The sequence below is a fragment of the Haliaeetus albicilla genome, chromosome Z (genome assembly GCF_947461875.1).
Source record: "Haliaeetus albicilla chromosome Z, bHalAlb1.1, whole genome shotgun sequence".
Taxonomy (NCBI): domain Eukaryota; kingdom Metazoa; phylum Chordata; class Aves; order Accipitriformes; family Accipitridae; genus Haliaeetus; species Haliaeetus albicilla.
This window is the reverse complement of record NC_091516.1, coordinates 70,903,653-70,927,114: the sequence shown is the minus strand read 5'-3', so window position 1 is coordinate 70,927,114 and position 23,462 is coordinate 70,903,653. Positions and strand designations below refer to the sequence as shown.

At 41.3% G+C, this 23,462-nt stretch overlaps 1 protein-coding gene across 1 annotated transcript in view; it reads left to right on the top strand.

Annotated features, from left to right (window-relative positions):
* The window catches only part of ELL2 (elongation factor for RNA polymerase II 2), a 42,633-nt gene that overhangs the window by 9,146 nt on the left and 10,025 nt on the right, over positions 1-23,462 (top strand). The window contains exons 2-7 of the mRNA XM_069776007.1: positions 1,819-1,866; positions 12,919-13,040; positions 15,711-15,874; positions 18,454-18,713; positions 22,047-22,171; positions 22,314-22,401. Coding sequence (XP_069632108.1) covers positions 1,819-1,866; positions 12,919-13,040; positions 15,711-15,874; positions 18,454-18,713; positions 22,047-22,171; positions 22,314-22,401 — 807 coding nt within the window. The remainder of the gene's footprint in view (positions 1-1,818; positions 1,867-12,918; positions 13,041-15,710; positions 15,875-18,453; positions 18,714-22,046; positions 22,172-22,313; positions 22,402-23,462) is intronic.

The window sequence follows — 23,462 nt, the reverse complement described above, 5'->3', positions numbered from 1 at the left end:
GTATTATTTTTACCTGACCCCCTCTCTGGGACTTTGCGTCGTTGGGTGATGCTCACAGGTGACGTTGAGCACCGGTGAGGCTCAGCTTCATCATGCACTCCTCTTGCCTGCCCTCGGCCGGCTCCAGCACTCTCTGACACCCGCATGAGCAGGTTCAGCTCATTGCCAAGCCCAGCGTGGGGAGTTTTCTGCTGGATGAGTGAGATGGATTTTATTGCAGAAGGGCAAGACAAGTGCAAGTGAAGGAGGAGGAACCTGTGGCTGGAGGGAGGAGAGGACAGGGGTTGAATCTAACTTGCCTTTCCAGTGATGCCAAGTCCTGAATGGCACCTAAACTTTAAGTCCATAAGCACTTGCTGTTGCTGGCATAAAGTCTGTATTAGTCAGGATTTCATCCTTTGGTGCAACTTGTTTAGTGTAAGTGTTTGCAGTGTGTTGGCAAACTCCCTGTAACACCCTGTGGACAAAGCCTAGCAAATTGAGCTAGTCAGCATAGCTGCCCTATGTTTTTGTGTCCAGCAGCATAATTTCAGGATTCAGTAAAGCTGAGCAAAGTCAGCATTGCTGCTAAAATGGGATATTCTTATCAGTGGGCTCCTGCTGGCACTAGTGGTGTTGCTGTTTGGGCTGTGTCGAGGAGCAGATCTGACCAGAAGCCAGCCTGTGACAGAAAAGTAGTTTCTAGCTAGCAAGCTCCTTGATTTTTTAATATTTCTTTTTTTTTTCCCCTTAACATTTGCAAGTCTTCATGGACTGCGGTGTCAGCACAGCAGCAGTGCAGGACACTTCCATCTTCGCAGGTCAGGAACAGTCTGCGCTTGGTGCTGTGAAATGATAGAGACAAGGCTCAGGTGGCTTTTGTTATTTTTGGCCATATTGTGTATTTCCCTTGGCAGATATGTAGCTGAAGAAGTGAGGATTGTTTGGGGGAGCTCAGAAGTTTTTTGGAGCCAGTTTGATTGTGCTGCATGTCTTTTCGTCTTTAAGACATGTGCTAGCTGAAGTTAATTAGCTCAAGTTACGAGTGTAAGAGCAGAAGAGGGGTGCTATTCCCTGCCTTCCTGAGGACAGCCGGGCTGTCCACACTGCTGGGAGCAACCCAAAAGATGCTGTGGTGGGAAGCTTGGTTTCCAGTGTTGCAAGAACTCCTGGCAGTACTGGTGGGTGCATGGGGGTCCGGGCAAAGAGCAGGTCATCTGTGACACTGGGAAGCGATGGGGGCCTGAGCGTTGTCCTAATGAGGAAAGCCATCGTTAGAAAGACTTTTTGAGTAGGCAGGTTGCCTTTGTTAATCATGCATCTTGAGCTGATACCCAGAACTCAAGTACATGTGAAAATGCTGTTATTGAATAGTCTTTTTGGAAACTAAGCCAATGCCAATCTGTAAGCAACCAGGGTAGCAGGGCAGGGCTTGAGAGGGGGGAAGCACACTGTATTGGACTCCCACATTCAATGGTACTTCGGGCAGAAGAGGGGTTGGTTTTCCTTTCACTGCCAGCAGATACTGCTGTACAACTTTCAAAATTTTCTCAGTATCCCGATGGCACGCCATTGTCCTTGCTAAGCACAATAAAGCATCGGTTCTTGGGCTCCTTGGTGCTGAGTGGAGGGAACCCTGGGTGCTGCGAGGAGCCTGGACCTGCTGCTGAAGCCCTGGTCACTGCTGCCCGGTGGCATCTGCATCTTGGTATGGGCATGAGGAGCCTTACGGTTTGCTGTGGGATCATCCACCTTCTCTTTCTGCAGCGAATTAACTTCTGTCGGAGCGCAAAGATTTGTCATTTTGCTTACATTCTACTTATTTTCTTTCTCTTGTAGGATCGTGTTTCTTCTCAACCTTCAATTCAATTTAAAGGATCCCAAGGGGTGAGTATTTTGTACTCTTGTTATATTGCAAAATAAATGGAGTGTAGATTAACCACTTTCACTTATTTAAAAAAAAAAAATCCTACAGACATTGTTAAGATCTGCTTAATACCAGATATGTTTCATTGTGTATTTACTTGAAAGTTGTAGCTGAAAGTGGAAGAGAATCATGCTTTAGGTATGCTTCTTTTTTATCTTATTTTTGTCACTTTTTAGCCTAAATTTGAAAGCCATGGAAATAAGTTGTAAGTCATCAACTGAGCAGTGCAAATTTAATATTTTTTAAATAGATGTTAAACAGTTGGTTTCAAGGTGCGAAGCAGAACTGCAGTTTTGAGGGGTGGGGTTTTGCATACCACAGACTACTGATGGTTCTTGACCCTTTTCTGAAACTAATAAAACAGAGTATTTCAAGCTTCTTGGAAGAGTTGAAGGAAAATATGAGGAAATGTGGCCTCCTAATGGCCACAGGTCCTGTTAAACAATCAGTCAGTGGGGCAAATTGGAGAACTAAAGATGAAGGTAACATTAAAATACAGGCTATGATCTCTAAGTAGAATGATTTAAGGTTTTAGGTTTAATATTTAAACTTTAAGGGATGGCTAAAGTCTCATTTTTAAAGACTGACGTATGGATTGTGCTTTTTATGCTGTTAAACTTAATTCAGATCCATTAACTGATCCAGTTTTCATGTAGCTGTGTGGCGCTGGTGTATAAATAGCCGGGAAGGGGCAAGAGAAGGATGAGTAAGGTCTTTATGCTGGTGTGAAGAGGTACTCCCGCCCACAGCTGTGAAACTAGAGTCCTGGTCCAGCATCAGTTTGGCTGAAGGGTGCTCGGATGCTGGGAGAATCATATCTATAACTAAGCTACTTGTGCAGACAAAAGTCTCTTAACTGCACTTGTAAGAAAATCCTTTATCATTATAGCTTATTCGCAATTTAAACCATACTGGCAAATATTTAAACTACACTGGTGAAAGAGTTTCCGTACTCAAATGAATAACCATCTTAGTTGAGAGTCAGCCAAAATAGCTGTACCAGGAGAGAGTGGCTGGGAGCACAGATCAAATTAAATTTGTGCTGCCATCAAGAGGGAAGTTGCACTTGCTAATCTGGCTGGGAAGTAATCCAGTAAAACAGACTGGCCAGCCCCACTGATTAGCTTCCTGGCCTGCCGGCTGTGGCAGCAGGCACATGAGTGCTGCAAGGAATGGAGCAGGAGCCGAGTTCAAAATAAGCTCTCAGAGTATAAATAATTAACCTAGCTGTTAATCTGAAGTTCTGCAAGTAGTATGCTGTGAAAGAAAAATTACCAGGATGCTTTATTTACCCTGCACCCTCTCTTTCTCTGCAAAAGTTCATGTGCTGCTTTCTCCCATGCTCTCTAGTAGCAGTTTTAAAGCAGTAGTATGTGAGGTTTGAGATGTTACTAAGCTGGGAGAGACTTTGTTTCTCAGCTGTAAAAAGTCTTGGGGTTCTACCAAAAGCTGTCAAAATCTGGGGGTCACAAGACTGCTGAAGAGCCAAATGTTAACTTACAATGCTATCACCCTTGTTTCTATTAAAAAGTTAATCCAGGTATGTAGTTTTTGATTATGAAACTCAACAGTAAGGTCTGCTTCCATGCTCTATGGGGTGGAAACATCTGCAGGGACTTGGCTGCTTGCTGCAGAAGCAATAATCTCTTATGGTACTTTTCAGATCTGTCCATAATTAAGGAAATGCAAACTAAGGAATTTATTGCAGGAGATTCCTAGATTCTAAGTCTTTGCAATAGGGAGAGAAATTTAAGGTAATTAAGGCAGGTGGTAACTTAAAACAGGACATTTACTACTTTATATACAGTGGGAGAGAAATGGTTAGCTTGTTATTTGTGTATATTGTGCAGCCATGTTCTGAGTATTTCCAGAGTACACAAATTGCATGGCAGAGGACTGACCTGGCCCTTTGAAAAGCCTGCCTTCCTCTTCTGGACTGGTTTCCCGTAGGAGGTCTCCGGAGTGAAGAGTGTTCAAGGTGTATTTGTCAGTGCCAAGGCGTTGCAGGTTACCTATGACAGCAAGATGTTTCCTTAAATGCTGCTGAAAGCAAATAGTAATTTTCTTTGTCTCCTGAGAGTACTTCCTCTGCAATTCAGGCAACTCTCTAACTCCCAGCTGAGGATAAAATACTAGCATTACAAAAAAAAAGCTTTTGTTTGTTTGTTTGTTTGTTTTAAATGTGCCATCTCTAGTTGCACACATTCTTGTCCCAGGCCTATGTGGCTGATGGGAAGGGCTGGAGTGCAGAAATAAAAGGAGCTTTCTGGCTTGGGGTGGTCTAGAGTTGCATTAGATGTGGGAACTGAGCAAAGGAGCCTTACACTAGAAGAGGCAAGGGAGGAGCTTTTATTTCATGTATATGTTTAACAAGAGGCTAAGATTGGTGTTAGAGGGGTTCTGCAGTCACTTTGCCAAAAAAGAAAAGCAAGCTTCATTTTCTTCTCTTGTACAGTAGGGTTGCTCTGAAGGGATCTGAAAAGTGTTGGAAGTACATAGATGGTGTCAGAAGGCACAATAGCAAATCCAGTGGTGCCGTAAGATGGTTTGCATTCAGTGTGATAATAAATCATCTCTGTGTGCTGCATAGTTAGCCTCTAGATGCTGCTCTTCAGTACAAGAACCGCTGAAGCTGCACTGGAACAGTTTGCACAAAACACAGCTAAGAACTCTGAGATTTGTGAATTCATAAAATATCTGTGATTGTTAAAACAAACTTTTGCACCAGAGCACAAGTCAGCCCCTGGGAGGGAGAACTTTTCCTCCTGGAACAACTTACTCCCAAACACTCTGGATGATAACGTCTGCTGGTGGCTGAGAGAGCTGGAGGACACTGAAGGACTGCAAGAAGTGGATCATTACAGTGATTCAGATTAATTTTTAAGAAATAGCTTGTAATTAAACACCTAGGCAGCCTGGAGAATGTAGCAGCTGTGCTGTGCTAGATACAATAGCCCTGAGGCAGGTGAATATTGGCAATTAACTTGTAACACAGTAGGGATACCTTTAAAAAAAAAAAAGTCCAATTATAGTCCAATGTACTTCTGTAGAGGTAATTTTTCAAACAACCCTGCTTTCTCTGCTATGGCTTCCCTCCTGTATTTTTAACTTTCTCTGCTGTGTCCTGCAACTTGCAAATACATTTCTTATACAGAGACAAATTTGCAAAGTGTGCACCGTACCCACAGCTGGCGACCTCGATCTCCTGCTGCGACGCACGTGCCTCCAGCTGCTGTGGGGCAGCCGCTGCGAGCTCACCTTCGTCCAGTGAGCGTACAAAACCAGTCGCCCGCTTGGGGGAATTCAGCAGTATGCTGAATCTTTGGGCTCCAGTTTAGGGACAGTTGTTGCCTGCCTTGTTTTCTGTCCCTCTGCAAACCTTTGGTCCTTGCGCTGGAGGAAGGTGCAGCAGTGTGGGTGTCAGGGACAGCAGTCGCAGCCCCCAGCTGAGGAGCTTTTCTGCAGCAGGTTGGTGACAAATTCCTGCTGGGTGGCAATGAAACCAGCACGGTGCCCAACACTCAGGTTCACACGGGTGAGCTGGTGCGTGAAGGTGAGCTGCATGGATTTGTGGGAGCAGATATTAAGTTCTTAGAAAAACTGCTTATTAAGCAGACTTTGTTCTTAGAAAAAAGGCCAGAGAGAAAGAAGGAAGGAGGGGCGAGAAGACTGAAACTAAAAGAAAGTCTTCTCCCTTAAGATTACCCATTTGTCTACATGTCAACATAATCAGTAAAATGTATGTATTTGAAATGGTTTTTGTGTAGTAAAATATTTAATATTTTTTGCAAGGCAGCCACATGTAGTCACATGATTTCTGTAGAAAGGCATCTTAATTTCCTTCTTGAAAGGGACATTGGGCACATTCTGTAGTATACGTCTAATGAAGGAGGAGGAGGAGGAGGTTTAGTCCTTGAAGGAAGCAGCATTTTGCAAAAAGAATTCTAGTATTAAAATGAAAACAAATCAGTGCTGAGATTTTTCTCACATTTAAGAGCAGTTTTTTGAAGTTTCAAATTGGTCAAGTAGGTTTCTGGAGTACTTTTGTCTCCTTGAAGGTGCAGGCTGGACATCTACATTAACACAGACAAAGAAACAAAGTTTTAAGCTTGGGAGCAAGCTCACCTGGGCAGAAGCCACTGTAGCAAAGATCCAAATCATACTATGGCAAAAATTGTCCCTCTTGGGATTTGTAAATGTGGAAGTTACATGAAACATGGCAGAGTGTCCCTGCTAAGCAAAGCAGTGCCTTTCCTCAGTAGCAGGGGTTTGCCTCTTGGCAAATAAAGTGTTGCTCTAAAGAAACTGTGAGTAAGCTCCAGAAAATGGATTAATTGGAAATGTCTCTCAAAAAAAAATAGTAAGAGCTTAGCTTGGAGGGCCCTGCAACTGTTAATTTTTAAATCCTTTAATCCTGTTGTAGACACTTGTGGTGTGAGCTGGGCAGTGGTGTGGATGCCTGCATGGGGCAGGAAGCAGATTCCAGCTCAAGCTTGTGAGCTACCAACTCTTAGCCTTAAAAGTAAGTCTTTGAGGGAAAACTACTGGTGAGATGGTAGGGTTGGAACGATTCTGAGAAGAGACAAAGGAGAGAGAGGACTTGAATGCATCTGCTGAGCGGAAGCACCTAAAAATACAGTGCTCATGTCAACCTGATGACGTGATGCTGTTACTGTGGAAGAACAAGAGGAGAGTGGGTAGAAGTGTTCAGAAAGAGAAGAGATTAAGTGACTCAGGCTCAGAGAGCAAAATACATCTGGCCTGATTTGAGGGTACAATAACAGCACACGGTATCAGCGTGAATGATGGAAAGGAGGAGGATGGAAGCGACAAAAAGCTATGAGCCAGAGAAATTTGAGTGAGTCCACACAGGAACTTCAGAAGAAAATTACGAAAACTGTTCTTACGTTACAGAGCCAATGAGGATATGTCAGAAAGAGAGGGTAATGATAGATCCAGAAATCAATTACCAAGAGGAAGAGATTAAAGTCAAGGGTCTGAGTTATTCTAGTGGATATTCTCTATTACTAAATTCATTAGATGGTAAGAAATTACAAGCCAGTTTGAGGATGTAGAATTTGAAATGACATTTTAAAGTAGGCTGCAGAGGGTCAAGAGCCCTTGACGCTCATCCTGAGGTGCTCCAGCCTGGCTGGTGGTGACACACAAAGCCAAAGCACAGCATGCCGTTCTGCGTGCACGTGAGACCAGTGTGCTGGTGCATGCTTGAGGGTCTGCAGCTGTGGGGTGTGCTGGGAGAACTCCCTCTGCAAAGGGGTGAAAGGCAGGAACAGGGTACCCGTGGGTGCCACAAAGCATGCTTGTGTTAACACCCTCATCTGCCTGGCTTTCCCCAGGTCACACAGGTGCTTGACTGGAACTTGCCAGCATTCATCCGAGTGTGTTTTAAGTCTTGACTTTTTTCTTGTCAGTTAAAGGTGGAAGCTTGTTTTCATTTGAGAAGATTTAGAAGTACTCTTTCCATTCTTTTGTTTCCAAATGGCTTGCGGTAAGAAAACTTTACCATTTTAACCCAAAGTCTCAAATTTCAAAAGCATAAAAATTTTAAGACATAACCTCTACAGAACATTGTTCTTCCACTTCTGTTTTCTGTATCCTCTGCTAAGACTTTTTTAAATTCAAGAGGACCCTGTACCAACTCAGTCCATCCTTCCTGGGATTTGCTTTAGCATATCCAAGCTGGCATCTGCATGAGTGTCACTGTATATAGGTAAATAAATAGGTTTGGTGTCCTCACTGTCCTGTGCACTGCTATACTTACAGACACTTCTATGCCCTTTGGGGCTAAATCTAACTGCAACAATGAAGTTGTTGATTTGTGTTTTAGCTAGTGATGCTCTAGGAAAGGAGGACCCTTCTGCAAATGCCATTGCTGTACATTTGCTGCAGTGATGTTGTTCATGCAGATGGCCTAGAAGAAAACTTTTTTTTTTTAATTTCTTCTGTAGTTTTCTGCAAGGCTAGCCCTAGCTCTCTGCATCCATGTGGGACTGGCACAGTCAAATGCCCTGGCTGGCCCAGGGAAAGCAGCAAGAACATGCTTGTGGAGCCAGGCTTCTTGCTAGCAGTCGCCCATTAGGTTAGCTTTGCTGTGTTTTAAGAGCACACCTTGTCATATTAAACTGACACTAGTGTTGTTAAAAGTCTGTCCTAATACTTGTGTCCTAAAAAGTCACATCACCACTGGAGAGTCAGGCACTTGAAAAGCAGGAGGTCCCATATCATATCATCCACTACATAACTCGGGTGAAATATCTGCCCGTGAGGGAAGATTCTGGGGGTTGATTAAATTTGTCTTTGAATTGTGTGCAAACACAGATTAAATTGTTTTCTCTATGAAAGCTTAGAGCAGAGGCAGAAAGAGCAAATTTCCTGCAGCTGCCATCAATTAAGAATGATCTGCTCAGACACTCCTGTCTTTTCCACGTGGATCCAGAAAACAGGCTTTCTACATCTCCATTAGCCTAGGGAGATGCATTTGACATTGGTGGTAAAACTTCCTGCATGCTTCTGTTAAAATAATGCAAATTCTGTAGGCTAAACAAGCAACTACTCAGTTTCCAGAACTGGAAAATAACTTCTGACACTGCCTTTTTTACACATCACCTTTGACAAAGCCTATTAAATAGTGGATTCACTGAAGACAGGGTGGGGGGTTAACTTTCTTTTGCTTAAACGGGAAAGGACAAAGGTGATGATACAGATGGTAAAGCGATGTGAGAAGGCAGCTGTGAACTAATGTGGAGAGGAAATGTAGGAGAGGCTTTGGAACAAACAACTGGTCACTACAGAGCAGAAAATTTGGTCAAGCCTGGTGGGGAAAACTGAGCATTTGCCTGTCCATGCCTTAGGTGCCTCTTAGGTTGTTTTTTCCCATTTAGTGCCTGTGTTCTCCCAACACTGTTTCCTGGCCGTTCAGGAGAAGCACTTGTGGGTGGTACTGGTAACATTGCAGGGATGCTAAAACTTTCAGGGATGAATGGATGTTATGTACCACGTTGTAAATCCTCATCCGCAACTTATCTGTGTTATCTTATGAAACAGACCGGTGATATTCTTTGAGTGTTTATGTTTAAAGAGACGTATTAAGGCTGGAGCTGGGTGTTAGCTGAAACTGGGTCACTTCTCTGAAGGATGCTGAGCGGCAAGAAGGCAGTGGGAAGAGCAGTGAGGGCTGCACTTGTTGGGTGGGATATATGGGGGAGCTGGCACAAGGCTTAGCACAGCTGCCTATGTGGATGTGTTTTCTGGCAGTGGAGAGAGTATTTCATGTGACGGGCCTCTTGCATAAATGGGGAAAGAAGTATGTGCAAGGATAAATCGTTTCAGGCATGCGAGGAGAAAAACGATGCCCTGCCTTCCTGTGCTACTATGTGTTCTGGGAAATATATAGGCTGCAGACTTGCCAACTCAGACCAGTTAGTTAACGTGTTTGAAGTTGGGCAATGTTAGGGGCAAGATGCGTGGTTCATTTTATTAGGATGGTGCCTAAATGAGGGGGAGAGATTGTTGTGAACTGTGTTCTCATACACCTGCTTTCAAGGTGGCCTCTTCCCTTGTCTGAACATGACCAGGGTGACTCATTGGATAAGGTGTGCAAACATGCAGCTTCTCTTCAGAGCTTTCTCCTCTCCTTTCTTGCCCTATTTGGTTGGCTGCTGGTAAGGTTACAGTAAATCTAATGAAGGATTGTGGCAAGGACTTAACTCTTTCTAGAAGAAGAGTGTAGGTCAGCTGTAAATAATGGTGGGTGTTTGCTGTTCAGAAATCTCCATCTTTGCTGTAAAAGAATATAGTAAATTTCTTTTCAATGTATTGCAGACCATGTACCAGCCAGGATGCTCTTTATACATGGAAGGTTGAATACAGATCAAAAGCAGCTTCTCTGAAACAAATGTGCTGACAATGGGCTTGCAATGCTTCTTCCTGATGCAAACAAAAATTTATTTTCTATTATGGATTAATGGTGTTCCAATGTGTACTTTTTTAATACAGGCTCCTTGACCTTCTTCTGCAAGTATTGCTCAAATAGGAAAAACAAACTTTTTGCCACTATACTTATCTCAAGCTGAATGCAGTATCTTAATTCTGATTAAACCAAAAATCCTTGAACTGCCTACTGAACTTTGCAGAGCCATATAATATAAACTTACAGTGTAAAAACTGGTCTGTTTATTCAAAACAGGAGGCTTATTTGCAGAAGCTGCTGAGTCTATAAACTACTTCAAAATGTTATTTTGTCTTGCAAGATACAGAAAGAAATGGCAACTATGTCAATGGCAGTAAAACTTGATCTTAAGGGTTCGAGGTGACAGGAGTTTTTGCAAACCCAGGTGTTGTCAGCAAGTTTATCCTGTTCAAGTATTGCCTCCTCTGGGCTGCTGAAAATGTGTTAGTATCCTAGGAACACTTTCTAGACTGCATATTGCCTAGCAAGAGCCCCATGCTTTAAAAGAGTGCCTCTGTAAGGTAAGTTTACTTGATTTGTCAGGGAATGAGGTAATCTTTGCAAAGAAGCAAGGAGGGAGCCTTGAAATCTCTTCAGGTCGAAGCCGATAGCTGGTATTTGGTAGAGGGCAGTGCACCAGGGCTGGGGTTTGCTCTGCACGGCCGGCTGCTGAAGCCTCCTGCTTCTCTGGAGCAGCGGTGTGCGATGTGGTGGTGGAAGGGGGCAAGCAATGGTGGAAACCTCTGGCGAGCCAGAAAGTGGATCAAGGGCAGCAGCTCCTGTGTGCAAGTTTCACATCATGGTCCTGCAGTTAAACCTGCTGTTTCTTGTTGCTGTAGTCGCATCAGTGTGCCCCAGTAGTGCAAAAGCATGATCCTGCAGGCTTGTGTTGGTTGGATGTTCAGCTGTAACCTGCAGATCATTTTCTGTACAGGTGCTGCCCTGTGTGGGGTTTTTACTTCAAACTGAGGTACCTTGCACAGCCTCTTTTGAAGGCTATTATACACCTATTTTCAGACCTCCATCCCAGTTTTTCAAGACTGCTGTGAATTTTAACTTCATCCTCATGCATTTTGTCCCTGCCAGCTTTATGTTACCTCCAGATTCAATAATTATTCTCCATTCTGTGTCATAAATGTGTGGGCTTTTACTTTTGAACCATAATACAGGAAATAAGCTCTGATTTAATTGCATTTAATATAACTTAAAATGCATTTTTTTCCCTTGGAGCTTGTCCTAAGCTGAACTTATTTTGAGCAAATCTTTTTTTTCCGTTGATCAGCCTGAAGAATGTATATGCATGAAATCACCTTAAACATTAGGAATTTCTGTACCTTAATATCTGTATTTAAAATTCTGGAAGAATTGCTGTATTAAAGCATAGAGTGGCTCAATGTGGTTTTATGCAACAACATGAAGACAGAAGCTGGCCTTAGAGCACATTTAAAAACATGCTTGTTGCTGTTCCAAGCATACACAGCAACATTACCTGCTTCCTTTTTCTAGGCTGTATGTATTGAGGGCTGGCCTTAGATTGATCATAGAATATATTTGTTCATTTTCCAAAAAGTATGTCGGGCTAAAAAACATTACCTCTTCTACAGTGGGTTGAGTTCAAATTGTCAGATTCACGCATATACAGCTGCTGTATTTGTAGTAAAACCAGTATGCTGAAACATTCTATCAGTGGTAGTTAATTTTATAGAATGTAGATGAATTTTAGTGTCATTTGGGCCCCTGTGGTCTTCTTAGGTTGATGGTTACGCTGTAGCAACCTTCATAATCATTAAAAGGTAAAGCTGCATATATAATCCAAGCTTATGTGTTTGGTAACTTACCTGATTTATTTCCATTCTTATATAAAATGCACAGATTGCTCTTTTAGGCATACTAGTACTTGAAGCTTAAGTAAAAGAATATGGTGTTCAGGTGACTTGTCTTTCTCCTGCATGTCCAGTCACTGTCCCAAGCTGTTCGTAAGCTCTGCCAGTACTGACAATTAAAATACAAATGATAATGGAATTGTTTTGTAGCAGCACTTTGACACACAAATGACATTGACATTTATGAAGACTGGCCAGTTTCACAAGCACAGAATTGAGATAAAGATTTCTAAGGGGCTGTTGAATATTGCTTTTACATGTCTACCTTTGTCAGCTGTATTTAATATTCCATTAAAAATTCAAGGAAATTTCAGAAGAATAGCTTTTTAGATTTACTGCAAGCTAATTTTACCTTCAGAATAAAGTAGTTGGATGGCAGTAGTTTTTGTGTGCTTTGGCGTTGTTTTGTATAGCAGCACACTGAAAAATGTGCTTATGCTAATAAACATTTTAATGATTTCTCATATTTACATTTTTAAGCTCCAGCAGAATGCAGCACATTCTGTGCTAAATGACTAGTTCAGCCAAGGAAATCAAGTTTTGTTACGTCTGACTAAACTTACAAAAAACTATTTACATTTCACATTTATGCAAATAATTGCATCTAGAGCTGAGTAAAAGAAAAAAGGCTTTTAGCGCCTGTTGGAGTTGAAATTTATCTTTTATAGTTTAGGAAGTTTTTCTCTTATAATTTGGATGTTGCTGGTTTTTTACCTTCTTGGAGCCAACTCCTGTACGTGCTTCGTTAGGACTGAATAAATCACAAAGTCAGGGCAGTGACCAATGTGGAAAGAGCAAATTGCTCTCCTCTGTTTTGTTAGCTGAGCTTCGGTCCGTTTGATTATACTCAGGCGCTTGCATTTGAAGTTAAGCACGTGCATATTAATTCCACTAAATGGGAAAGGATGACTTGCTACTTGAATGCTTTGCTGAATTAGAGGCTGAGAAACTGTCACTTTTCCAGTTACTGCTGTGACAGACACATAGCCAGCGCTACTTTCAGAGGGAGAATTGTGCCAAAGCAGTCTCTTTAGTGACATCATTGAAATCATATCAAAACTTTCAAAATACAGTTTCCCATTTAAAATTATGGTCCTAGTTAATTGCGAGCAAAGGAGTGTAGATTGAAGTTTTTACATGAACTTTTTTTTTCCTTTTAGCTTATTAAAATTCCCAGAGTTGATCTGCCAAATGAACAGCATACATTTAACTTCTACTTGTCAGATGTTGGCAAAGATAATCCTCAGGGAAGCTTTGACTGTATCCAGCAAACAGACTCAAGGTAAGTTTTACTTAACGTTTTCTTTCATGGCAAATTTAAGTAGATTCTGTGGCTTTGAGCATATAGCGAAAACCTTTAGCAGAAGTATGGTCCTAGTAATGAGCTGCAGTAGAAAATTAATTCCTAGCAATAGCATGATTTCTTGCTAATTTTAAATACTTGCCTTTACATAGAATTCTTTTTGGTTTCGCTGTTGAAAAAGTAGCCTTTTGAGTACTTTCTCACCTTTTAGTGCTATTTTTAAAAGCATTTGGAGCTCAGCATCATCCAAGCTAGACCAGATCCATTCTACAACCATATGTAAATATGACTATGGCTGGCAGCATGCTAGCATGCTGGCCCTGATGGATAGTTGTTTTATTTTAAGAACCACATAAGTCAGTGACCTTATCCATAATTGCATGACCATGGTGTTTCAGAACCCAAACGTAACACAGCAGCGGCTTGTCCTGGTCCTTTGAGTCAAAGTGAACAGTGTTAATGTCTACCAAAAAGGCAAGAAAATACCATGCTTTTACATTAAGTGTGCTTTAGCTTGTAGAATATTATGTTCAGCGTAGTATTAATGTAGTCCAGTGGTGTTGAATAACTGTCCCATTTGATTAACTAGGACATCACGGGCAGAGTTTGTGTATTGATCTGGGAAGCTGATAGCAAACACGTACACTGACATATGTGTCCAAAAGGTGCTGCTCAAGGTTGTCAGTCACAGGAGAGCTTCTGCCCTTGATTTCAAAACAGAGATTTGTCTAGATAGCGGGTTTTGGGAGCAATAAGAAAATGAGCTGATGTAATAGCTCTTTGCCTAACAGGAGATCTCTCAGCAACCTCATCCTTCTCTTTCTCGCCCTGCATTAGGTCTCTTCTACTGTAATACAGTCTGTCAGTGAACTCACTTAACTGACAGGACTGGCAAAAAGCCAGACAGTTTACCAGCAGACCTGGGGGAGCCTGGGGCAGTGTGGGTTTTGGGGTTTGGGAGTTTTTTGCCTTTTTTCTGTTGGTTTGTTTTTTATTAAACTGTATCTGAAAGGGGCCAGACAGCTGCCAAGGCTGGCACAAAGCAAGCGGCAGGAGTGCATGCTGAGGTGAGAGGTCCTGCCTCTGCTCCTGGCTTGCCTCTCCTGAGCATCTCTTAGGGCACTTTCTTCTTTGGGAAGGAGCACCTTCCATTGAATTAAATTGTATTTTTTTAAGTAAGATTAAATTTAAGCTGCTTTAGCTTTGAATCATTCTGAATAGCATGCCTACGTAGTTTTAATGTGGTTTTACTAATCTCTCAAATCTAATTCAGACTAGCTTTCACGACGTCCTTTGTAGCCAGCTCTCAGTTAGTGCAAAGTGCCTGCAAGGTTAATGCAAAACTTGTGTAGTGTTACATGAAGAGTCATTTAAAAAAAATAAAACCAGAAAGGGCTTCTGCAGGGTGTCTAGTCTAATTTTGTGCTCAAGGCAGGTCTAGCTTCAAAATTGGCTCGGATTTTGAAAATGCCTAGCCCAAGGAGAGGGATTATACAGTGTCTCCATTAGTCCTTGGCCATTCCTGTGGTGAAAAAGTACATAAAGGCAGTGATGTTCAAGAAAATGGGCAATGGGTAAAAGCTGTGCTTTAGGTGACATGAAGGACCTTTTTTCTGTTGTAAACGTGGTGACTTCGGAGCAAGGAATCAATACATACCTCTAGGCTATGGGCAAAACTGTAGCTGTATCATCTTGAAATATTGGGCAGTGGCTTGGTCCAGCTTTGTGACTTGCAGAAACGACGTGGTGGGACGTGAGATTCTTGACCCTTCTCGGAGCCTTGATGGGGAGGTTTTTTGGGGTGGTTAAAGTGTTTAGGGTCAGCTGAAGCCGGTGTCCTTTCTCTGGTCAGACCTGGTGCAACTGCGGGTGCCGCAGGGGGTACTCGTTAAGGGTGGTAATGATTAGGCCAATTTAAACGAAGCCACTGTTGGTCAGCCAAGGTGCCCTCCTGGCCGGGCTCCTCCATAAACACTTCCCGAAGCCCAACGCCTGACGCTATGGAGGCGACCTCACCGTCCTTCCCCTCAGGCAGGGTTTTTCCTCTCAGTGCCTCTTACCAAACACGAATCCTCAGAGAAGCGGGCGGGTGGACCCGCCAGCCCTCCTCAGCGCTGTCATATGCACAGAGCGGGCCACGGGGAGGGCGGACATCTTGGAAAGCAAGATGAGGGGGAGAGCAGGGCGCAGGCCGCGCACAGGTCTGGAGGGGAGGCTGGCTTGGCAACCGGGGGCTACCACTAGCCCAGGGCCACTGCCGGCCACCTGAGGGGGAGGAGAGGAGATGTGTCCTGAGCCGAGAGCCGGGCGGCCGGCAGAAAGCCTCCGGAGCAGGACCTGGCTGCCATTAGGGTGTCAGTGTAACTGCCTGAGTGGTCCTGGTAATTGTCATTGCAGCAGCCATCAACGCTGCCCTCAGCCTTCCTCTCAAGTACGGTTATGTGAGGAAATCGTAATTATGCAGACAGGTAAAACTGATACAATTTGGATGTGTAGAGACAATCTGAAATGCATTTGTGCCCTAGTTCGCTGTCAGAACTGAAAAACGTTTTTCTTCACCTGTTAAGACAGGTTTTAAAGTTCCTGATACAACCATACTTCTAAACCTGAACTAGTGCTTGGGCTCAACTTTTTTCAATGTTTTTGTAGTTCTGAAGCCTCGCAACTCAGTTGCCTGGGACCTATACAGAATAAAATTACAGTATGTGCAACAAGTGAGTCCTATCTGATGACCAAAGAGCGCATGACCCAGGCAGAAGAGGAGTCGCGCAATCGAAGTGCAAAGTTTATTAAACCTGGTGGACCATTTGTAGGTACGGTTGTATTTCATTTTTTACTGGATATCTGTAAGTTTTTTAAACTCAGTAATTCATCTTTTCAGCACGTATTTGGGAAAGGTGGTGTGCTCAGAGATCTCATGTGTAGGTAGCTTGCCCTCATGTTGCAGATTTGCAGCCTCCTGTTGCTACTTTTGGACATTAGTCCTTCTCTGTTCCCATATTGCTTACCTGATTAAAATTTTGACCATCAAAATGAGGGTTTTTACCACCCCATGCACTTAGATTCTCTGGTTTAGTAGCTAATGTTTTGGTTTTGTAACAGTACTTTTAAGTACCTAAATACTGTGCTAAACCATTAAGCTTAATTTGTAATCTAAAAAAATTAACATTGGGGAAGTCTCATGTACAAATTCATAAGCTTAATATGAAAAACTTTGCTTTTCACACTTGCTAATGCTGATTAAATTTTATTTATTTTATGTCGTGATCATTAATAAGCAACAATTACCACAGGACCATGTTTGTTTGGTTGTGTTTTTTTTTAAAAAAGTTAAAGTAGGGTAATGTTGGCACCTTCCCATGGATTTCATCGTTTTCCACAAAACAAAAAGCGTTTAGGAAGTATCATTCATTATTAAACAGTTCTGAGTACCGTTTCCCCGAGGAGCCTAGCACCGGCTGCAGGTAGATGCAAGGTGAGCATCCACCTTATAGGCATTCAGTGGTACAGGCAGCAGTGGTCCTGCCCACAGCAGTGAGCTGAACCAGGTACATCTGTCTTTATTACGTAGAACAGGCTCTCACTTGGCTGCAGCTGCAGCCCTCTGCCAGCACGGACATCCCTGACAGTGATTGTGCAATGCTTGCTCTGCCACAGCTTACTGCAGAGCATTTTAAGCCAGCACTGTCATGGCTTTTTGGAGATACACTTAGTTTTGTATGTGGCCTTGACGCTCAGGTAGCTTGGCATGGGTTGATACCAGGACACGGAGTTGGGACTGCTTCCCCTGTATTGTCTAAACTGCTCTTTTAATGGCAGCATGAGAGGAGCCACATGTATTTTAAAACTCCTCATTGGGGAAGTTCTATTTTACATGTCAATGGTCTGCATGATTCTTGTTGGTGGTTTAAATAGATCTTAAGTGAATATTTAACATTAAATAAATGGGTCTGAAGACTGGCAGTAGGGCAATTACGATATTTAGGGGTACTTTTGTTTCAGGCTGACATTGAGGAAGCTCGGGGAGGACAGGTCTAGTTGCTGGTAGGGCACAGGAGTGACTCTGCAACATGTTTCATGCAGTACAAATTAGGAACTCGGGTTGTTAATCATGTTAATGCTTGGTTATGTTTTCAGTTAATTTTTTTTAAGTGATTCAGTGACATGACTTTAGGAGGTGTTTTGGTTGAATGCTGCTTATACGATCAGCTGTGCTGGGGGGTTGTGTATCTACATTGGATTTAACTTGTCAAAACATTTGAAATGGGTTCAATAAGCAACTGGCAAGTTCATACTGTTCTAAAAATGTAATTGTGTGTGTTTGCACTATTAGGTTTGTTCTTAAAAAGCAGAAGGGCAAAGTCCAGGGAACATGCAGGGTGGAAAGGTTATAGAAGTTTGGCCTCCACTGCAAAATGGAAACAAATTTTTGCTATTCCTGAGGTCGAGCAGTACATAAGCACAGCTCAGTCTCTGTGTGTCTGATAGAAGAGAACAAGCTACAGATTTTCTCACCAGTACTCATTAAGTCTCCCTCATGTACCAAACATGAGTTGCTGGTTTCAGAAAAATGCCTGGTTTGTGTCACATCCTCTGTTGGATTGCAAACAATATTTACTGCAATGATTTTCTGTAATATTCTGATAAAGCTTTTTTTTTTTTTTTTTCTGTCGGATAGCAAATGCTATTTAAAAACGCAGAGAAGTTTGGGTCTTTTCTGGAAAACTGATATTCAGGTTGGGTGGTGTTATTTTTAAATCCTGGATGCATCACTTGCAAGCACTTGGATTGTTCTTCCAGTTGAGAAACATGTCTTTTTATAGAGTTTGATCCAAAATGCTATGCAGGCCATGTTTTGAAACTTATCTGGCCTTGGTCCCAGGAAGTGTTAGATATTTGGTGTATTGTTTCTGACAAACCTGGGCTTATTTAATAGGAGGGGAACATTTCAGCTTAAAATGTGGTGTAACTCAAGTGATTAACACCAAATGTTGGTAGTTGCTTTAAGCAGTGATGCAATTAATTGTGTAGAGTTGGTCTCCCTAGGGGTTAATGGGGAATCTTTTAATTAGATGAAAGACCTTTGCATCACACTTTAGAGTAGTCTTTAAAAAAAAAAAAAAAAAAAGAAAAAGAAAAATCCCTGATTTGGGGTATTCAGTGCTTGAGCTTATAAACTGGAAAAATAATAAAAGCACCATCTATAGAAGTAATCAGTAAAGTCTTCCTACTGCTCAATGCATCTTTACTACCTGTATTTTTATACATCTTGAAATGCTAACTAGATACAGTTTTCAACGTTTATCTGGCTTGGTAAAGTCTTTTAAATGCACTTTCTTGTGTTCTCCCAACCTCTCATGTCACTTCCCCCCCCCCCCCCCCCTTACATTAGGAAGAAAAGTACAGGTGAAGAGAGGACCACAGAACATTCCAGATACTGTGCCCGAGACGAAGAAACCAACACGCGTGACCTCTGCAAACACAGTACGGAAGACTCGTGCACATAATGCTATTTCTCAGCGACCATACAAGGATAGGGTGATTCACTTACTGGCACTGAAGAATTACAAGAAACCAGAGTTACTTGCCCGCTTGCAGAGAGATGGTGTCAACCAAAAGGACAGGAATTCCCTTGCAACTGTCCTTCGGCAGGTAAGATCATGGAGTTTGTGCCAGCAATTTTTCCCTCCCGCTATTCATTTAATCATAATTTTGAGCTGTGTTACTCCAGTGTTTAAATTAGAAAATAATAAACAACTTATGTAATGCTCCTTGTTTGTTTTTCAGTAGACTTTATACAGATGCCCCAAACTGCAAGTCAACATGAGGAAAGGAAAGAAAGACTGAAAAATCTGGGAGGAGTGGTTTTGTATTGCTAGAATGGCAGAAGTAATTAACTATTTCTAGTTTTGTTGCTCCTAATGTCTTATTTTTTCCTCTCTCTCTTACTTGGACTGCTTAACTGCTTAATTGAGAGAAAATGCCACACGTTGTCTTGATTGTGTGAAATAGTTTGTCATAGTACTTAATATTTCTTGGGACGAGTTTAGGAGAAGAGAAATTTGGTAATCACATAGGTTAGTATTTCACTTGAATGTATTAGGTGGCCTGTCAATGGTACTTGTCTTCTCTTGAGATCTGTTAGATTTGCAATCCAGGGAGGGGTGTTCCAGTCAAACCGTAAATGAAAAAGGTGGTGATCTGATTCTGAGCATAGTGTTTCTTTGCTATGATGTGGATTGTGTCTTTACCTTACTTGAAACCTTTTTCTATTCAGTAGCTTTTCCAGTGCTCCTTTGAGCTAAGTTCCACCTGTATTTTGTTATCATATCTATCAAAATTATTGGTAACCCTATAATGTGGTATAGGTTAAACTTTTATGCTATGTGTTCAAGAGTGTCACTTACTAATTTTCTATTAAAATAGTTCAGAAAAGGTTTCTCAAAGTATTGTATGATGCAGTGGGTCCTCCCTTACTTTTTAAATTCTCCCTGTACCCATAGACAGTGGCTGAATAATGCATGTATTAATATGTAAAGTAGGAATTTTTCCTGCTTGTCTAGGCAAAAAGTGGTTTGGGACCAATCAAAGTGAGTAAAATTCAACATTTATACAGCTTTGATTGATATTACACTGAATTTTAAAAACTCATTCCCTGAATATGTTAAGTGTTGTTGCTTTGTTTGCCCAGTAAAATGGTAGGGTTTTTTCATCCTGAAGACATACACAATTTAACGAGAGCCATGTTCTTACATACAAATTGAAGTAGTCAATTTATACTTTAAGTTGATTATAAAATTCCGAAAGCTCGGCTCCCTCAGAGGATAAAAGGTGCAGAAGTTTTCTTCTGCCCCATTATGCCTGTCAGTGTTTAAGGAGACTTTCTTGGAGTCTGTTTCCTGTATGTGGTGTGAACTACCTTGAGGTACTGGTTTGCATTCAGAAATGGTCCTATTAGCAGCATTACACCCCGAAACGCCTTGCTCACGTTTTTCTTAGCTTCATAATGAATTTTTTTGTACAAGTCTAAAATCAGCAGCCTGAACTTGCCAAGATCTAATATGCACAGATTTACTTCTCTTATAATACAGATTTAGTTCTCTTTTTAACAGGTGAATTACTGTTTCAGGGTATCTTTGTTACTTTTAATTTTTTTTTAAGCTGCAGCCAGACAGACATGCACACAGACATGAAATAGCAGTATTTATCATGTTTTGGAGGAAAAAACAGGCAAAGCTGCAAAAAGTGGTGGTGGTGTGTTGATGAGTTATTCAGCATTTTGTGTCAAGCAAATTGACAGAGACTGTTTTTCTTTGAGGCTTTCTCTGAAACTCTGTACAGGTGTCAGGTGATGAAGTCTAAACAAGCACTTTAGGTGTCAGTGGTCTCCGGGTTTTACTAGCTCATTTTACTTTTTGAGTATACTTTGTATTTTTCTTAAGGAAGATACAAACCCATTTTATTTTCAAAGCTATACAGCAAGGCATGCACATGACCTTCTCAGGACAATACTTTGCTGTAATGAACCCGTATCTGCAAGATGAAGAGTGGGCTGTACAACCCTCCTTAAACATTTTAGCACTAAATCTTGTTTTCACAATATAACTTGTTAGATAGGAGTACAGTTACTATTTTCCCATTAGGTAAAACTTTGATATGGCTTAAAAGTAATGGGATAGGTGTATAATTCATCTTTGTACTACAACAAGTTTAGTGTTAGCTAAGTTATCGTGTACAATTATTCAATAGAAAGATATAGTTTCTTGTGCCTCAGGCACTTGAGAAGGAACAGCAATTCTGTTTATCAAGACAAATGATGACATACTGTGGTTGTTAATGGGATGAGGGAAAACATGCATTGTTCCAGGCACAGTCTGTGCTCTGCCATAGCAGTATAGCTGTGTAAAATGAAAGAACAGCAGGTGTCCTCCTGAAGTTGAACAACTCTGAATTTGTATGTGGAGATAATGTTCTTCAGTTCTTAAAAAAGAAAAATAAATACAAATAAAAAACTAGGCCTCTCAACATATTTCATGCAGTAAGATTTAAAGTTTTGGCATGGTTTGTCTTGATTCTCAATGCTGTGTTAAAGACAAAGAAACAGATAGATCGTGCAGAGAGAGGTTTTCGTAAGAGTATGTGTCCAGGTTTCAGCTGGGATAGAGTTAATTTTCTTTCTAGTAGCTGGTATAGTGCTATGTTTTGGATTTAGGATGAGAAGAGTGTTGATAACACACTGATGTTTTTAGTTGTTGCTAAGTAATGTCTAGGCTAAGTCAAGTATTTTTCAGCTTCTCACCCCTGGCCAGCAAGAAGGCTGGAGGGGCACAAGAAGTTCGGATGGGACACAGTCAGGACAGCTGACCCAAACTGGCCAAAGGGGTATTCCATACTGTGTGACGTCATGCCCAGTATATAAACTGGGGGGAGTTGGCAGGGAGGGGGGGCAAATCACTGCTCGGGAACTGACTGGGCGTCCGTTGGTGAGTGGTGAGCAATTGCATTGTGCATTGCTTGTTTTGTATATTCCAATCCTTTTATTATCATTATTGTCATTTTATTATTATTATTATTTTCTTCCTTTCTGTTCTATTAAACTGTCTTTATCTCAACTCATGAGTTTTACTTTTTTTTTTTTTTTTTCCCCCTCAGTTCTCTCCCCGATCCCACTAGGTGGGGGGGAAGGTGAGCAGCTGCATGGTGCTTAGTTGCTGGCTGGGGTTAAACCACAACAGTACGATTCATACATGCTTGCAGCAATTTGGGATTTTCTTACATTCAAATTTCTACATCCCAAATTGACCACATTTTTTAAAATTGGTGCTCATTACATGACAGCTACTTCGATCTTCACATCTAAAAAACCTGGAAAACTGGTGCATGATTTTGTTTGCAGCTTTGATTTAGCTTTGCAGTACCAATCTTATTTCTGTAGTTTGCATTTAGGTATAATGAACATTTGTTTTCTTAAATGTCTTCCTGTAGGTAGCCATCCTGAATCCAAAGGATAATTCTTACGGTTTGAAGGATTCTGTGTTTAAAGACATTCAAAAGGATTGGCCTGGATACAATGAAACAGATAAACAGTCATTGGAGTTAATACTTGCTAAGTAAGTTCAGTCTCTAGGGGAAGGAAAATAGCCATTTAGAAAACATTTTTGTGGGAAATGAATGTCTGTCTTCCCTATAATGAAAGAACTATGACATAGACATTTTTGCCTTGTAACCTGAAATGTTGGGTCATCCTTACAGAAAATTACAGTCATCTCAGAATGCCACCAGCCCCAGTCGTTTGGAATCTGCTGTAATTTTTAGTAAAGGTGCTCCATCAACTTCTCAGGTATTTTTTATTTTTTTAACGTTATTTACAGTGTATTTAGATTTATCACACCTTATACTGGTGTAAAAGCTGTGATGTGAAGCATTGATATTGTCTTTAACACATGAAAAACTGAATCATTTATTTCTAATTGGATTTTTTTTTTAAAAAGGTGGTTGCACTTTCAAAGCCTGAAAAAACTTATGGTCACATAGCTTAAGGGCTGTTATATTTAGTGTTCTGTATTTCAGAATGTTTATTAAAATACTCAGAAAAATAAGCAATTCCTTCCTACATAGTATTTTGTAAATACACCTAGATATCTAACAGAGACTACTGCTGTTGTGTTTGAACAGCCAACACATTGGCCTAAGTTGTAACTGTCCATCCATAGCACACTGACCTTGCAGAAGCCTAAACTTGCCTGTAGAGTTTAAAATCACCTGCTGAACTTCTTGATTGCCCATTATTGTTACACAACCCTGTACTTTCTAATTAAATACTTAAAACTGTTTTGTATTGCCACATAACTTGTTTATCTTGGTGCCTAGGAAGGTCTTCTAAAGACAAGATGTGTATGTGGTTTTGGTACATGCTTGCATTGTGTTCAAGGTTCTTTGTGATGTGGTAGTTATATAAAATATGCATAAACGTGCTAGTGCTACTGTGTAAATATAAAGCTTAGGAAAGCCTGGAATAAGGACAAATTACAGTAGTGGTCCATTTGGAGGAATTTTGTTGTTGTTGTTGTTGTTTTTTTTTCCTATTGGCATAATTTAAGCACCCATTTTCATTCAGGGTAGCCCAGGTGTGGAAAGGCAGCTCTGAATCAGCAGGTAGTACATCTGCCTTCTCCCAGCCTTTTCAGACTTAAAATGTGTACGTCCTGTTTTCCTATCAATACAAGAGGACAATGCAAACCCTTTTAGAAGAGGATTGGAAAACTCTGCATAAAAGGCATTACTTTTCCTTAAAGTTTGATACTTTCTGTGACTAAAACTGCACTTCAGTGCGTGCAGTGTAGAGCAATAAGCTGGGAAGTACAGAAAGTCTTTCAGCACTGAGCTATTTACATTTAAGTA